The sequence below is a fragment of the Lagopus leucura genome, unplaced genomic scaffold, assembly GCF_019238085.1.
Source record: "Lagopus leucura isolate 7727_CA_CO unplaced genomic scaffold, USGS_WTPT01 Super-Scaffold_73, whole genome shotgun sequence".
In the NCBI taxonomy this organism is placed as follows: domain Eukaryota; kingdom Metazoa; phylum Chordata; class Aves; order Galliformes; family Phasianidae; genus Lagopus; species Lagopus leucura.
The window spans coordinates 80,498,577-80,516,208 of record NW_024962252.1 but is presented as its reverse complement, the minus strand read 5'-3'; the positions used below and the strand labels follow the sequence as shown (position 1 = coordinate 80,516,208).

Here is a 17,632-nt window from a genome sequence, read left to right as displayed (position 1 = left end):
GTTAGCTTCTGAGTCTTAAGCATGTTTGCATAGCATCATCAGTTAAAAAATATCTCTATCTACAGTGAGGCACTGATTGTTAGCTGTTTTAAAAACTATTCAGAGGGAGTATGGTAGTGCAATGTAGAGGACTGAAATAGTAGTCTTTCTGATAGCATATTAGAATATTTAGATACAGCGCTTTTAGTATGGTTTTGCTGTGCACATTATCTGCATACTATGCTGCTTAATTTGGTGATAAGTTCCTACTCTTAAGCATATGCATATTTCTTAAAGACATGAATTGCTAGACTGTAGATGTTACCTAAATTTGAATACTAAGAAAAACCTGAACAATTATTTTGTAAACATATGCTAAATAGTTGAACGTGGTTTTAGTAAACGTAGCTAAAATAAAATGTTGCTGCTTAATTTTTCAGATGGTTATCAGGCTGATTTTTGTTGTTCTGCCAAACAATTTGATAAAACAGCTGATGAAGCACAGACCAGCAAAAGTGACCATCAGTCCAGCAAAGCATTACCTTCTCGAAGTCAGACTACCAAAACCCAAACCAGAGACCGACCAAAATTCAGCTCAGCAGAGTCCACAAATCACAGTAAACTTCCTCTAGTGCCTAACAACGTTTTGACATCACAAGAAGGAACTACTAAAAAATCGGAAAGCCTCATTAAAGCTTTAAAGTTTGAGAAAGCTAATTGTTCTTCTGGGAGCCAATACAAGGCCCTTCCTGAAGAAAAGATGGCTGGTAAAGTTCTTACCAAGTCAGCTGAGAATTCTTTGAGTTCTGAAGACTTGTCAAAAACTGTATCAAGAGGCAGTCATGGAACACACAATAAAATACCAAGGAATACAGTCCAATCTTTCTCAAAGGTAACATGTAATAATTCCTTCAAAGACAAAACTCTGAGGAGCCCTCCAAAGAATGAGGTTTTACATCCTGATAACATGAAAGGCTCCAGTGAACCCCAGCAAGACTTACTGCTGAGTAAGAGTTTAGAAACGACATTTAAGAATATCTTGGAACTTAAAAAAACTGGGAGACCGACACAAAATGAGGCATCGAGTAGTGGCTCTGTTGACTTAGAATTTCCTAATTTTTCACCTCTTGCTTCACAGGAAAACTGCTTGGAAAAATTTATTCCAGACCACAGTGAAGGTGTAGAAACTGACTCTATTTTAGAAGCAGCTGTAAATAGTATCTTAGAGTGTTAATAGTTACAATACCCTGGAAAAGTTATGTTTCTCTTAGCAGAAGCAAATGTGAATGACACCACAAGTACAGCCTGACATACATTTAAGGTTAACCTTTCTAAACTAGATTCTGTTCTGTGTTTGAGAGCAATACTCATTGTGGTTACAGTGAGATAGCCAAGTAAAGTTAATCCTTGTTAGAATGCAGTCTGTTAGGGCCTTACTATTTCAAGTATTATTATGATAGTGCTTTTGATAATTGTGCAGTCCTGCAGCATAACAAGGTTGCAGGCCGTTAGGCCCTATGTAATATGGTAATATACTGACAATCACAGTCATTTGAAAGGATATATTTATTAAGAAAACGTTTTTTAAAAAGCGATGGAAGCAACAATTCTCCCCTACCCTTTTCCCCAAATCCACAGAAGATTTTTAAGTTGTTCTGGAAAACCCACTGTACCTCTATTCAGAAGTGATGATTTGCTTTGTAATGGAATCTGTGTTCTAGGAGTCTTAAGTTGGAAGGATGTCATCACTGTGTTAACAAGATTTCATGAGTTGAACTTAAAGTGCTTTTCTATTGCTTTTTGAGCAGAAACTAGTCCTTGATATATTTGTAGTGGGTAAGTTTAGTCTGTGAGATGATATTATATGGTCTTAGTCACAGTGGCATGATATGAAGTAATAAATGCTTGACTAAGGAAGGTAGATTGGAAGCCAGTAAATGGCTTCTTGTGTACAGGTTGAGGCCATGATAGAGCCATGAATTTATATATATATTACATATATATTAACTCTTCTTCAAGAGCTATTGCGTTTTATAATTGGATGTAGTCAGCCTTGAGTCTTTCTGAAGTGGTATAATTTTTTTATTTTTTTCTTTGATTTTAATTTTTTTTTTTTTAATTTTTAGACCAAGTGTCAAAAGCACTTTTATTTGAAAGCTGTTAAGATATTTGTAGCTTATATTTTAAGAGGACATTAGCCTTACTCAGAAAAAAATTTAAGGCCAGTGTTTACTTTTGATTTTTTTTTTTAATTTTGCTATCAGAGAATGTTGAAGCATCCACTGTAGCAGTCATAATTATCAAGATATGTACAGACCAAAGTTGATCAGCAGTCCCATTGTTAAAACATATCTAAAAGTGTGTAATTATTAATTCATATTGTAGAGCCAAGTGAAACTATTGCATGGTTTGCATTTGGCTTGCTGTCATGTTGGTAAGATAGAATCTTATTATTTTATTTATTTATTTTAATCTATGATGTCTCTCTTTTTTTTTTTTTTTTTTTTGCTGCCCATGCTGCTTTTTCATAGTTTACCTTGGTCATGAGTGCTTTTGTGCACATAAATACGCTGGCATTAGTCTCGTGCAGGTAGTACATATGTCTGCTCAGGAGGATACAGCTTTTGTGATTTCTAAGATGTGCTTATGTTCTCCCCAGACTTCCCCTCCAGTTTCTTAGAAATTACCAATCATTTTCCAGACTTAATAATTACAGTCTTCATAACCTCGAGGCTCATTGTGACAAACTGTGGTTGTCAGTTAGATTTCCAGGAAGGAAGACAAAAGGTAGAGTTTTGTTGTCATGCAGTTCAGTCCACCTGAATAGCGTAGAGGAAAGCAGAATTATGTCCTTGTGACAGTGAAAGATTACAGTGCAACTCAGTATTGAGCTACAATCCACTGTCTGACCGCTAAAGGAAACCAAATCTCGAAAGCAACATGAGAAAGATGAACTTGTTTAAAATTCATTTTCCCTTTGAAGTGGATGGAAATGCTGTTGGTTTTTTTTTTTTTTTTTTTTAAATGTTACTAGTTGCCATTTTAAAGAATTGTGCCAATTTTAAAGTACATGTTTGTTAAACCCAACATTCCCGTGTGTTGTATAAAATATTCAAAGTAATAACGAGCATTGCCAGTTTTAAATTTTTAGCTAAGTGTCCATAGAATAGACTCTCAGGCAGTGATTTGTTCTATTACGGGTGAAACTGATGATATAGTCTTCACCTGTTGCCTTTTTAGATTTAATAATACTCATGGCTGTGTATTCTGATGCGTATGTACTTGATGATTTTGGAAATTTAACTGTTCTAAACGATTTGAGAAGAAAGCCAGTAAGTTACGCAGCTGTGTGCTAACTAGTTAATTCTTTTGTAGAGGGGAAAAAAAGTTGCACATTTGTTGATACGTTTGCTTTTTGTGCCACCTCAGAATGGATACAGCGTCTGTACAGCAAATACGCAATTGGTGTATATCAGGCTGTATGTCTTCTATTGGATCTTATTCTGGGGTGGGGGGCAATGACATTAAAAATGACAAATTGCAAAAGGTAATGATTGTTGATCTGGTCAGACACATTTCCCTGAACTACTTATGAGAGGAGCCCATTGAACGAATTCAAGGTAGATGTTAGATTGATCATGTTCTGTTGTTCACTCCTTTGAATTCAGTTCTAAAGGAATTCTGGTACGTTATGAAGCAGGAAATGAAAGAATTGTACTTTTTTTTTTTTTTATTTAAGAAGTCTAGATTAATCATATGGACTCGAATCCAGCAAAGTATTGTGAATGTGCATGACTTTAAACATGTTTTCACTATTTTGCTGGATCAACATTGTGTTCTCAATGTTATTTAATACTGCCTAATATTAAAACAAATTTTAAACTGGCAATTAAGAAAAAGATGTTCATTTTGAAGATTTTAGTATAATTTATCTGTTAGATTAGGGAGGCCTTACAGACTGACTTCACTTAAAGAGGATGTGTCACTTATTGTCAGTGTGGTATGGACTTTATTTGCTTAAATACCTTCATTTGTAAAGTATGTCTCACTTGAAATTGCTTTGTATACATTTTGTAAAAATATTTATAAAATGTTTTGTAAAAAAAAAAAAAAGTATAACAAATTGCAGTTTATTTTGTTATGTTGGATAAATACTGTTAAAAGACACAAGTCAGTAAATATATTGTTAATCCATGGATAGGAAATGTTTAGTTGGAGATTACAAATTGAAACAACCATTGCAATACAGCCAAAGATTTGGGAAAAATGCGTATCTGTGATTGTCTTGATTTAACTAAGTTGAATATTTACATTTCCAAAAGAGGGTTGCTCTCAGTTTTTAGTAATGTGGTTGCAAAATATTCCTACTTCCGTGCTTTTAAAAATTTCTGTATTATATAATACTATATAGGCCAACTCTTCATACTCTATGAAACTTTTGAGCATACGCTACTGAGGCTTGGTTCTTCTGGCATAGCATACAGCATTACATACAGTAATACTCATACCAGAATAACAGGATTGACAGTGATCCTGCTATGTTGTCGTTATAAATCTTACCATGATGAGGTTGCTGAGAGACGCTCTCCTTCTCCTGTCTGTTGTCACAAAATAGAGGTATCATCTTCCTGATACCTCGGGGAGATACTAGAAAAAGAGTTTGTGTTTGTCAACCAGCCATCTCATCCATGTTGGCAGTATTTCCCATTTCTTTATTTTGGCTGTGAGAAGAAGATACTTTAATTGCTGATGATGTAATGCTTCTTCCTACTTCTAGAGGGGTAATGACTTCTTACTGTGATTGAATTTTTCAGAAAATGTGCTGAGATTCTGATCTAGTAAAGCTCTTATGCTTGGAACTTCAACACTTTATATTTGGAGGCTATGAAAATGAAGGATTGGTGAAGTACACCACCTCTCATCGTGGATTAGGGCCTGCCAGTTGCAAGGTAGAAGTCTTTATGGTTAATATTCAGTTATTTTGTCAACAAGACAAAATAAACTTGCATTTTGAAAGCTTCTCACATGGATTCAGTCAGTAACAAAATGAATAAAATCAACTATCTGTTATTTTAATCTCTATTTGGGTTAGGATGGCTAAATGTGTTGTATTTTTTTTTTTTCCTCTTTGGCATATCCACATAAAATTACAAGGCAAGCCTTTTGGACTGTGAGACATTGGATGTACAGTTGACTATACAGCTCACGGTCACTTCAGATTATCTTTTTGTTAGCAGAGCATGGTGTGTTTTAGTTGCCTTTTAATAATAGTTTTGGGGTGAGGGGGTAAGCAACTTGTGTTTATTCCTTCCTTCAAGGCAGAATTTCTGAAGGTTGTTGAGCATGTGAGATCATGCGTGTCTGATTTAAGAAGTTTTAAAAGAAGTATCCATAATAACTATGTGCAACAGATAAACAAGCAAATTTGAGCAGTCTTGCTGTACTAGGGCAGAAAAAGATGAAGTTCATACAGTGGGAAGAAAATTATAAAATCGTCCTATTGTAATGCCAAGCATATTTCAGAGGGGGTTGGGGTAGCACACAGCGTGAGAAGTGTTTTACAAGTAGAGAAGCTAGTTCAGAATGTAAGGCCCTTCTCTAATGTACTCTTAGTGTAATGTGTAGCTTTGTTAAGGTGTGTGCCAGCATCTGCAGCTTACCAGGTCTCTGCAGTGTCGTCCTCTGACTTCTGTACTGCAGGAGTGTACTCCATTTTTCCTCTTTTTTTTAATGAATCTGTGGAAAATGAAATGTTCCCATTTGAGGTAAATTGTAACTATGTTAAATGAATGGAATGACAGCAACTTTGGAATTTGGTGCTTGGAAGGGGAAAAGGGGAAGCAAAGTTAGTCCATGCACGTGCATCTTAATGGCTTTTAATACTTCAGCTAACTTTTATGTCTGCAGAGCTTTTCACTGCATGATGCAGTCATGCGAGGGGCCAAACTTTCAGAACTGTGCTGAACTCTTGGCTGTATGAGTTGCCATGCATTTGTTGATATTACAGCTTGTCCATATAATGGTTTTTCATTCCAGTTAATTTCCTAAGACAGTTTTGTCCTCACACAGCTCAACTGTCTCTGGAGAGATGCAGTGCAGGCCTCTGACATTGCCTTTCTAGAAATCTAGTGCTTGAGACCTTAACCCACAGTCTGTTGAAATGGGTGGAAGAAAGCTTTTCTGTTAAGGACTATGAGGATATTTCTTTTCTTAAACAAATCCACAAAATTTGTTTTTTCCTTCAGTGGAGTGTGATGCAAGGACTTCCAGACTCTACAGTGGTTAACATCTCAGCACCTGGGTAGACAGTATCATATGGTTAATGGAATTAGAGTGGTGATCAAAAAAAATGTGTTCCTATTAAGTAGATTGCTTTTTTTCTCTCTAGACATCATTACTTTTAATAATTACTACACTGTTCTAAAATAGAAAACCTTACTCTCTCAATCAGCCCAATTTGGCATCAGTGATTGTTTTGAACTGAAGGGGCTAATATTCTAAATATTTCAAAATGCATTAATACATAGAAGCTAAATGTATTTATTTTAATCATCTAATAGACCTTTTTTTCCCCTCTTTTTTTAAGCTTGCTTGGGACAATGCATGCGTTATGCGTATCCTTTATGCCAGGAGCAGAACGATTGGAAAACTGCTGTAGTTCTTTTCAGCTAAATATTGCCAGGTATACCTAATGCTGATAAATGGCAAACAGAATAAAAGTGTGGTTAATATCACAAAAAGTGGTGATTATCACTAAGGTTAACCAATGTCACCTTCCTTTGAAGGTGTAATTAATTAGGAAGCAGGAGATTTGGAAAACTCTATTCAACAGGGGCAAATAAAAACTCTGCGTCTGCAAAAGATTAGATACAGAGTGCTTGGGAATGAGGGACTCTGCATAAAGAAACCTCTATGCATAAATTTTAGGTGAATCTGAAGGAGAGCAGGCTCCAGAGTTTGGGAAAAACACAGGCAGGTAGGAAAGTGTGGGAGATGGATTTTGTGGGCAGCTCTGGAATGTAAATGGTTAAATGTGATTTTTTTTTTGTTTTCAAAACACTGGATGTTTTTTATGTTCTGGAACTTGCACAGGGTTGTATCCACTGCTGTATTAGGTCATGGAGTTAATACATCATTTAAAATTATTGGTCACAGCATATTTTTCCTCCTTAGGTTTCTGTGAAAATACCTGAATGTCATAGGTAAAAAATGAATTTAATAATGTAATGAGTATTGTACTTGGATGTAGGCTTGCATGTTGTAACTGTTTCAAGAATGGACCCAACACAATCTGAAAGGCAGTTGTGAAGGAACGTGCCTGATCTGCAAGGTCTGGTGTTAAATGCAGCAGGAGGGTTACTAAGAACTGTGAGTAGACTAAAACACTGAGGTGTTTTCATCATAGTGAGTAGTGATTGTCATTGGCAATGTACTTCTTACAAGAAATAAGAAAGATGTGGAAGCTACTTGCTACTGTGCTGTTTTTTATTGGTTTTTAGTTGTTTCTGTTTGTTGTTTTTTTTTTTTTCCCTCTGCGAGGTTGCATTTCCCTTATTGATGGAAAAGAGAACTCTCATACAGTGAAAGGTAAATTCTGGGTTTTCAATGAAGATGTCTACGACCTACTGACACTTGTGATAACTAGTGTTCAGCTTTTGAGAATGCATTATTTTACTCTTCCCTGATTACGGGGGAAACTTGATTCTTTGACAGCCAGTCTGAGAACTCACTCTTCAGTGTTTCCCCAGGGAGTTGAAGAACTGTTTTTTAATTACACCATATTGAATTTGTGGAAGCCTGAAGAGGAGCTCTTGATTTATTATTTTATCCTTTGGCAGTCAAATCTCAAACTACAAAATAAAAAAGGATCCTCAAGTACCAGTAGTTTAAAGTTACTTTTACCAGTTCTTGTAGTAGTGTCCTGTCAGAGATTAGGTTTGTTTTGTTGTGGTTGTTTTTTCAGACCCATGTGATCAAGCATGGTCATACAAACAGTTGTAACTATTTGTCTGTACTCCCATTTTCCTTATGTGTGTTACTGGGAGAATTCACCTGGAATTTGTAGAAAGGCTAGCACAGAAAGACTTCTGCTGAAGGTGAAGGTGTGTTTAGCATCTACCCCAAATAAGGTCAAGGAATGTTCTTTCTTACCTGCCTGGCTTAGTAGGAGTAAATATTAACATAGATGTTAGGGAATGATGTTTGCAGACAGTGAAAACTTGGGAATTTTGTTTATGTACTCATTTGTCTGCCATGCTCATTTCAGAATGAAAGTTGCTAATTGCAATTTTATGACAGTTCCACCTCTTGTACTTCTGATCCTAGGGTCCAGTCACTGCAAGGATGCAAGTCTGAAGGTTGGAATTAACGCTGTCACAAAAGGGGAGATCAGGTTAAAGGAACCTCAACATGTTATAGGCAAAAGGTAGTTGCATTTGTCTGCAGTCCAAAGACTGTTACTGACTTGAAATGCTGGGTTTGTGTGTGTTTGGACGGGAAGTGGAGAAGCAGTAGACATAAGTGTTTAAAGGTCAGTTGTTCTTACAACAGTTGAAGAAGGATTTTTGTTTGCTTCTTGGGGGAAGAAAAAAAAGATCTTAAAAAGATGGCAGTAGCTTTGAGCTGTTGAGTTGACTGAGTCACCTGTGAAAGCTTCAAAAAAGAAAAAAAAGGGGGCTGGGAGCTGGAAAACAGAGAATACTCAGCTGCCTGTGTGTCCATTCAAGGAGTTGTTCAGAAATGTCAGGTTCTGTGCAAATAAACAGTAGGTTTCAATTGTCTGCTGCTAATTATCACCCAAATTTGATTTGCACGCTCTTCAAAGGGACTCATATCTTTCCATTTAGTTACTTGTTTCACTGTGATGGATCTTTAATTCAAGCCAAATGTGGGTCAGTTTCCAGCTGAAAAAAATATGCTTGGAATGTGTTTATCCATGGTCATTCCAGTCTCTCTTTTTAGTTTAATATACGTGTTGATTCATGGCCTCGGTGAGGAGGTGATTTTGTGTCAATCTGTGAATTGGCTTTGCTTGTTTGGCACGTTTGTGAAGGGTTTGGTCAGTTGTAGAAGGGCTTAAATAATTAATGATTGTAATAGAGTGTTTCTGGTGCACTTCAGAGTAACAAGATAAGTCTTAAAATTTTATGGATAATAACAAAATCTCACTCTAAGTACATTGTTTTTTCCCTAGCTATTCTATCCCTTTATGCAAACATAGGTTAATTGGTCTTTTGCTCACGCTTTTTTTTCCAACTTTGATAGCTTTCATAGAGTAGGCAGATCATTTGCTACTCTGTCTGCAGTGATGCAGTCTTCAGTCTCTGAGGACACGGAAATAGTAGTTGCATGCTTGTCCTCCCATCAGAAGTACCTACAGTAACTACAGAACGTAGGCCTATAATGAGAAAATGTGGCAATTTAAGAGTGATGGTTTAGCACTATGTTGGGTGTCTTGCAGAGCTGAGTTGTCTGGGAATGGGCCATGGCACCCTGCTCTAGGTGTCCCTGTGTGAGCAGGGCTGGGATCAGATAGACCCTGGTGTCTCTTCCATCTTCACCCAGCCTGTAATGCTGTGCCTGTTATGCTTCAGCAAGATTTGTGAGGACTGATATATTTCATTGTGCAGGGCTAAATATGACTTCAGTTTCTCTGGCTGCACTTTTGTATTGAGCTTTTATTGGTCACACGAGTTGTGAGAACAATGCATTGCTTTCTGGTCCTTTTTGATCTGGGAAGAGAATGTGTCATAGGGAGGTTAAAAGATTGAGTTAACATTCATATGCTTAGTATATGCTTAGGAGAAAAAAAACAAAAGGAAAACAAACCAACACCACAACAGAATTTCAGAAATCTGTATGACTATCTTGTAAAGGGAGCCTATATTTCATTCTTATGCTCTCATTGGTTAAATGCAGAGAACAAGTTAGTGCTACACTGTGTGCCCCATGCAGTTCTTCATACAGTGTGCTCCTGTACTTACACAGACTCACCATGTTTTGATCATTTGGACCTGATGCCAACTCCAATTACATGACCGCCTGCTCTTCTTCCAGGGATCCCTGTCTCAGTGCACAGAATGGTGTGGGTACCTTGCCTATCAGCTTTCCCTGACCTTGCTGCTGTTGTTTGAGAAGTTATGCCCTGACTCTATAAAGTGTTCCTTTTGTGCTCTGCATGTATACTTATGGTATCAGTTTTTCTTAGGTTTTTGATAGCTGAGCCAGTAGAATCTGATCTGAGCCTAAGGTCTTTGTGGAGCACGGCAATACAGTAGGTATCTTTAGCAGAGCTGTCTCTTGAGTGTGTACCATAAAATGCTGCTTATTGTACCTCTCTGCTGGAGGGTCAGTGGTATGCTGTAGCTCCCAACTGCAGGCAGCCCCTCATAAAGTGCTGTACCAAGTGAATGCACTTGATCTTAGCAGGCTTTGTCTGCTTCCAGTGTGAAAGAGATTTGATGTCCACTGTCATCTATGGTCTCTGATCCATCGCTAATGTAGCTGCTGGCATCTCCCTGGGGAGCAGGCTTGACCTCACCCTCAGCCCATGGCAATGTGGTTGCTGGCAGCTGCTGTCTGCACAGATGGCAGGGTCGTATTCAGACACTTGAGCCTCTGCTTTCTGTGCACCTTGAAATTGGTCTGTGATACAATTCATTATTTATTTAGTGCTGTAATCGACCCAGCCAAAGAGAAATCTGCCATCCAGCTGGCAAGGCACTTAGCAGCCACAGCGGGGAAATTGGTAAATCCAACCCACAAACTGCTGCCTGCTGAGATAAACCTGGCTAGCTCTGCTAATTGCTATCAGCTATTTACGGTTGCTTGTTGCATTGGTACAAATTCTTGCAAAAACTTTATTTGGGGCTGCACACTGTATCCTGTTCTGCACGTAGGGATGCACAGACCTGCAGTGGCAATGTTCTCACAGATAAGGAACACCTGGCTGCACGCAGATCTGGCTTTGCCTTCAGCCAGGTAAGTGGGCTTATGCTGAAAGCACTGGTGCCTCCAGGTAACGCATTTTGGGAGTGGTTTTTTTTTTGTTTTTTTTTGTTTTTGTTTTTTGATTTAAGCTTCACCAAAGAAGTAAGAAGGCACTAGAGTGCAGGTAGATGCTAACATTTACTCTGCAGACCCTTTTCTTTTTTTTTTTTTTTTTTTGTAAATAGCATGTATAAATGTATAGAAATGTTGTGGAGCCTCCTTCTCTCAGGAGATACTCAGGACCCTCTGGGTGCTTTCCTACTCAACCCACTGTAGGGAACCTCCTTTTAGCAGGTGATCTCTAGAGGTCTCTTGCAACTCCTATAATTCTAGATTCTGTAATCAGGCACAATAGCACTGAAAAGTGTGAACTTTTCCCAGCAGTCTTAATGGAGTGTCGGCTTTGAAAAGCTAATTTAGCTGCTGCTTGCTATGCGTTTAATACCAAGCTAATACATTGGGCTAGTTCAGCTGTGTGGTACTTGCTTGGTGTCAGGGTGGGATTGGTTCAGACACCACAAAGAAAACATCTCTTTAAGGTAAATGTGTCATCAAAGAGGAAGAAATCTGAGACTGTGGAAACAGACTGGATCAAGATAATGATATTATGATTCTACATATATTAATTTGAACAAAGTGCATGACAAAAATACAAGAAGTTGAGAGACACGAAATTAAAAAATCTGTTTGCTTAGGTTTATGAAGGAATCAGATAAAGGGGAACTTGACAGCATTGTGGCTGACACAGAATCAGATATTTCCTTTAAACGTGGAGTACATGAGAAAAAGGGCAAATAATGAAACAAAGCAAAACTTCAAGTGAAGCCAGCAAACCTTTTATTAAGGTTATATCTGTTCCAGAGTAATAACAGTGTAGTAATCACCATCTTGTGCAGCAGCAATGGCGTTTGGTGGTACAAGGTTTGGAAGCCTGCAGCATTGTGGGGTTTAAACCAATTCACCTTGAATGGGGACAGTCTCCACAGTCTGTCACCAAAAAGAATTGTAAGTGCAAATTTCAGGGTAGAGATCTGAGTGATACTTTCCTTTAGTGGTCTCTAGGATGCTTGTCTGAATCTCCAGTAAATTTAATGATGCTCTATACTTAAAATGCAAGCCCAAGATTCTAACTGTGCACACTCAACGATCTGGGACAGGAATCTTTTCTCAAAAACTCAGGAGCTGTGGGGCTGGGGAAAAGGGCATTTCTCAGGATTTTTCCAGATGGGTGGAGGCCGTGGGTCCCCCCACCACTTTCTGGCTCCTCCACGAGGTGGGGGAAGCAGTTCATGCTGCAGCCTATGCCCACTCCCCTCCTCGCAGCAGGCCTCTTGCTGCTTGTTCCTCTGGGAAGCCATGACATGTTTCATAGTGGTGATCTACCTTCAGGGCCTCTGCGAGGGGTGCCTGCGTGGCCATGCCTGCTGTGCCGCCAGGAGGAGAGCGGGAGGATGTTTTCACTAGTACTTGGTGTCTGCACGGGCTCTGGCCTTACCACCACGTCTCGTTCTGCTGTTTGAGGTGAGATCTGGAAGGAGCATTTCTCAGGTCTGTGCTTTCAGTCCGTGTGGCTCCTGGAAACAGCCTCGTGTAACGTGCAAGTCCCTCTCCTTGTCTTCAGCTCTGTTACTCGACTGATTCTTTTTCCTTTTATCTCTGCTCTCAGTGAAGCGTAAAATAGAAAATATTGGTGAGTTTTAAAATCCAATTCAGTTCATTTCTGTTAGCAGATGTGTAGTTTTTTGTTTGATTGATTTTAATACCCGTGTAGACGCAGCTCTGCTTCTGTTTTAGGGGGTCATCTGGTGGCAGCTGATGTGAATTATTCTTTAAGGCATTAAAGTGTGCTTACAGTGGTATTAGGATAGTTCTCAAGCTGTACAATGTGAAAGCAGGCTATTATGATAAAAAACTGTGGGAACTGGATATTTTTAGGTGGCATACAGTGTGCAAACCCAGGAGCAGAACTGGAGACTATGTCAGTAAATTGCTTGGAAAGAAGGTGGGAAGGGGTCTTCAGAAGCCACTTTGTCTTCAGTAAGTTACCTCCTGTGCCTATGCCACTTTTAGTCTAAGGCTGCAATTACGTCCTTATGCACAGTGACATTTTGCTTCCCTTTAGCCACAGTGTGCTCTGTGAACTGGTTGTTTCGTCTGGCTACCTGAAATGAAAGTTATGAGTTGCAGTATGTGGTAGCAAGAAGTGGGAGGTGAGGAAGGTGCAGTCTTGATAAATGATACTGCCAGCAGAGAAAACGTCCACCAACCTGCTCTTAAACTGCCCTTATGTGTATAAAGGAGTGTACTCTGCAGTGTCCCAAAGCTTTTATTTTCTAGGGGTGGGAACAGATAGGGTTGGGTTGGTTTAGTCAACATATGTTTTTTTTCTTTATTGGTATTATTTGTACTGGTTTCCTAACGGAAACAGGCAACAATATTATTTTTGCCAAAAATCTTAGTCATGATAATGCAATATAAGTGTTAACAGACATGGTTCTGCTTCAGTAGTATGGAAGTTTAGTAGCAGTGTGCTACACGTGAAGGTAGATCAGAAGTGCCATCTGTAACATTTAATGAGATGGGACAGCGGTTATCCTTAAGCTGCAGGCTCTTTGCTGTGTAGGTGGGAAGGGAGGGAGTGTTGCAAGTTCTCCAGTGACAGCAGTGTTGGAGGCAAAAGCAATGGATGACTGCAGAGAAAACTCTGTTTCCTGTGGAGCTGGGCTGGAGTGATGACCAGTCTTGGCGTCTCTCCTTGGCCAAGTGGTTCCTTGCTGGTGCTTCCCATGGGTTGCTGCTTAGAGAGATATTGTGTTTCCTGCTGCAGTAGTGGCCCTGCCATCGTCCCTGTCACTGTGGAAATCAGATTTAAATGAGGCAATAACATGTTCGGCTCTTATGCTGAGGCCAAACACATCTCAAGAAAAGACTGCTTGGTTCACCAAACACATAGCTGATGACACATGCATTTATGTTCCCTGGCAAACCAAGTTAAACAGGGACTAAGTTGGGCAGACGTTGTAGGAGGTAATATTTTGCTATAATGTAACTATGAGCAGCTTATTCTCCTTTCTACTTAAGGCATCATTATGCATCACTCTCCCAAGAGAGTATTCTAGGGAAAAAATTACAACATACAAAGTCTTGAGAGTGCAGTAACTATGCAATAGGGGACAGTAGCTAAAATGAAATATTTAAGCACGTGTGCATCTGTCTCCTTTTTATAAAAATTGTGGTTGTTTTTACCTCAGATATTAAACTGTTAAATTAATTCCTGAAAACTCAGTCATTCAGCTCTCAGTGTGCCTAAATTCAAGCTGCCTTTCAGTAACATCAGGTTCTGTGCAAATAAACAGTAGGTTTCAATTGTCTGCTGCTAATTATCACCCAAATTTGATTTACACGCTCTTCAAAGGGACTCATATCTTTCTGTTTAGTTATTTGTTTCACTGCGATGAATCTTTAATTCAAGCCAAATGTGGGTCAGTTTCTAGATGAAGAAAAAAAAAAGTTGGAATGTGTTTATCCATGGTCATTCCAGTCTCTCTTTTTAGTTTAATATACGTGTTGATTCATGGCTTCGGTGGGGAGGTGAATTTGTGTCAATCTGTGAATTGGCTTTGCTTGTTTGGCAAGTTTGTGAAGGGTTTGGTCAGTTGTAGAAGGGCTTAAGTAATTGTATGTAATGGAAATTTTCTGGTGGGCTTTAGTGTGAGCAATGCAATTCCTGAAATTACACAGGCACAAAAAATCCCATTCTGCTTGAATTCCCATCCTACCTATAAAAAGATATCTGTGCAAGGATAAAGTAGGGAAATGGAATAACACAATCTAGACTTTTTTCTACTTCATTGATTCTGAATTAATGAATGCATATATTGTATTTTCTGCAGTCTCCTCAGCTGCAACTATGACCCTGTCCAGAGCCATAAAATTTCATTCACAGAACTGAAGGAATTTTGGACATTTTCCTTTTAAATTAATAGAAAGCACCAAAAGCAAGACACAGGGCTATGGCAGAAAAAAAAAAATAAATCCCTGTAATAAATACCACATGTGATCAAGATTTATGAAGCACACAATAAAGACTAATTTAAAAAGAGAAATCCCTCTATTCTCTTTCATGTGGCTGAAGGCATCATTTCTGGCTGTCTTTACAGGAGACTTATTCAAAGATTTAACACCCCCTTCTGTTTTTCTTCTCCTGGAAGCTTGGAGGAGGATAGTTTATTAACTTACTATTCTTTAGATTCACATATGACCTCTGTTTTCTTTTTATCATGGAGTAGTTGGTAGGCATTTGGGATATTTTTTCTTGACAGATATCTTTTTCAAGATACTTCAGCAGTATGATGTGGCATTTCCTGTGTCTATTTATGTCCTAATAAGAGTATGTTGTGATTGTGTGTTGTGTTTTTGATTGCGATCTCAACAGGGTCTGATACAGGGAATTCATCTTTGCCAAATAGAAACTTTTTTTGTTGAGTTCTGTGTTTCTGGATTCAAGTTCTATGTAACTGGTTAATCTCCATAATCTTTTTACAGTTTATTTTCAGTCCTGCCAAGTCCAACCCGTGTATTCTCCCCAACAATGCAGGTGGAATATATGTTGGTAAAATGTGCTGGATGCAGTATATGGGACACATCAGGATGTATATGATAGAAGTTTCTGGGCTGGAATATCTCAGCATTTGTTGACAAAACCAAGGGGATTTTACTCATCTAAGAAAAGGATGAATAATACACTTAGAACATATACTATCCTGTTGCAATTGAAATGAGAGAAAATCCTAAGGGAGGCACATTCAGATTCATAGGTGTATTTCATTTAAATTTCATTTATTTTTCTTAAGATTTGGTTTTGATGTACATAGGCACCTCTTTTTTTTTTTTTTTTTTTTTTGTAATACTTGTGGCTGTTCTGCGCAGGTGGTGAACAGAACTGCAGTATTATTTCTAAAAGATATAGTTTACAATTTGAGGTTTTAAGTGACCACATGTAAATGAGTTGTGAGTTTGGTACTTGCTAACAATGTGCCATTGCTAAGACTTTCCAAGAGATGGCCGTTTGAGCAGTCATTGTGTTGTATATTCTCATATTATTCCTCCACAATCTTCTTTTTAGTGAGCGTATCCCATAATCCAGCCTTTACTTCTCCACGAACGTATGAGCCTGCCAACTTTCTTTCCTACAACTTACTGCCTCTTTTTTTTTTTTCCAGCATGCCCAGGACACAAGAGGTTTTTGCCTTTTTATGTTCTCTAGTGCTCTGGATAATATCTAAAAAGATTTGTCTCTGTTAGATTGAAGCCCCAAAGTAGCAGTTACCTCTTTGTGGAGATCTTGAGAGTGGGTGGTGATGGGCTCTGTTAAGATCTGTGGTTTAACCATAGCCTTCACAGTAATTGGAATTCACTGTAGTAAAATCGTAGCATTCATCTTTGTAAGGAATCTGTGGCTGGCTGCCTGGAGCTCAGTTTATACCATTAAAACACACTACAGTTTCTAAAATATATTGGAATCATACTATACCTCTATTTCCACTCTTATAGTGAAGATTCATAGCTGACTCTGGGAACTTGTGAATGTGATGAATGTTTCATGCCATCACTGGTTTTGAATAAACACATGGATTGAGAGGTTACACAGCAATAATTGGTGTCCTTCAGGATGTGCATTCCACGTGTATTAACATTTGACAGTTAATACAGTTTCATAGTTCTCTGTATTCTAGAATTTCTATTTGAATTGAAAATTGAGAGAAAACAAGAGCTTGAAGATAGGCTCAAGCCATACGCCTTCCCAGATGAGGGAAAAGGGATGGGAGAGCCCTCTGTGTATATTGCTACGAATCTTGGAGGCAAATATTGGGAACACAGAACCCCCCCAGCCTTGAAAAAGTGCCTACAGAGAATACATCCTGAGGAGCTCTGGCAATGGGCACTTGGTGGTAGGGAGCCTATGACACCTTTGTAATCTCTTTTCCTGGATGCTGGAGCTTTAATGTTATTTCAGGATGCACCTGAAAATCAAAACATTTTCTGACTTTCAGATCAACCGGTGGTTCTGTATCCATTTCTTTGGTGGAAATGATTCCGTTTGTTTTTGTTTTTTGTCTTTTTTTGCCTTCCAGGAGGAGAGTTGACCTGAAGTTCTCTGTTAGCTAAGTAGTGTAGAATAAATTGATTTTAAAGCAAAGCTATATTTTTTGAGTCATGTTTAGCATTCTTTTGCTTCAGTAACAAGGTCTTTATTTTCAGAGTAAAAGAGTGCTTGAATTTTCCTTAATGCTTGCTGCTCATAATAGAATGTAGAAGGAAGCTTTCCTGCTCTGTAATCTCTCATTCAGACTTTCTGTCAGTCAGTTTCCCTAGATAGCTTCTGCGACCCTTTTCTCTTACAAAGCTTTTTAACTGGAGTGGTCTTTTGATCTCTAGCTTTTTATCCAGTAGTAGCAGCTTTGTTGCACCAGGAGCCTCATGCTGGCTTGTTTGTGAAGAAGGTACTTAGCTGGAAATACCTTGATGCATTCTTGGTAATTGAACACATAGCCTCCTATTTACATGAATCAGTTCCATCATAGAAAAGATTCTAATAAATCTCCAGACCCACCTAATTGGCATCTGTACTACATTGTATTACTCCTAAATTGATAGGCAGCCT

At 38.5% G+C, this 17,632-nt stretch overlaps 1 protein-coding gene across 5 annotated transcripts in view; it reads left to right on the top strand.

The window, feature by feature from the left end:
* The window catches only part of BICRAL (BICRA like chromatin remodeling complex associated protein), a 41,739-nt gene extending 36,684 nt beyond the window's left edge, over positions 1-5,055 (top strand). For all 5 annotated transcript variants that reach the window (XM_042881057.1, XM_042881023.1, XM_042881050.1 and 2 more), the window contains exon 12: positions 420-5,055. In XM_042881057.1, the coding sequence (XP_042736991.1) occupies positions 420-1,213 (794 nt within the window). In that variant the 3' untranslated portion in view covers positions 1,214-5,055. The remainder of the gene's footprint in view (positions 1-419) is intronic.
* Positions 5,056-17,632: the final 12,577 nt, after the last annotated feature.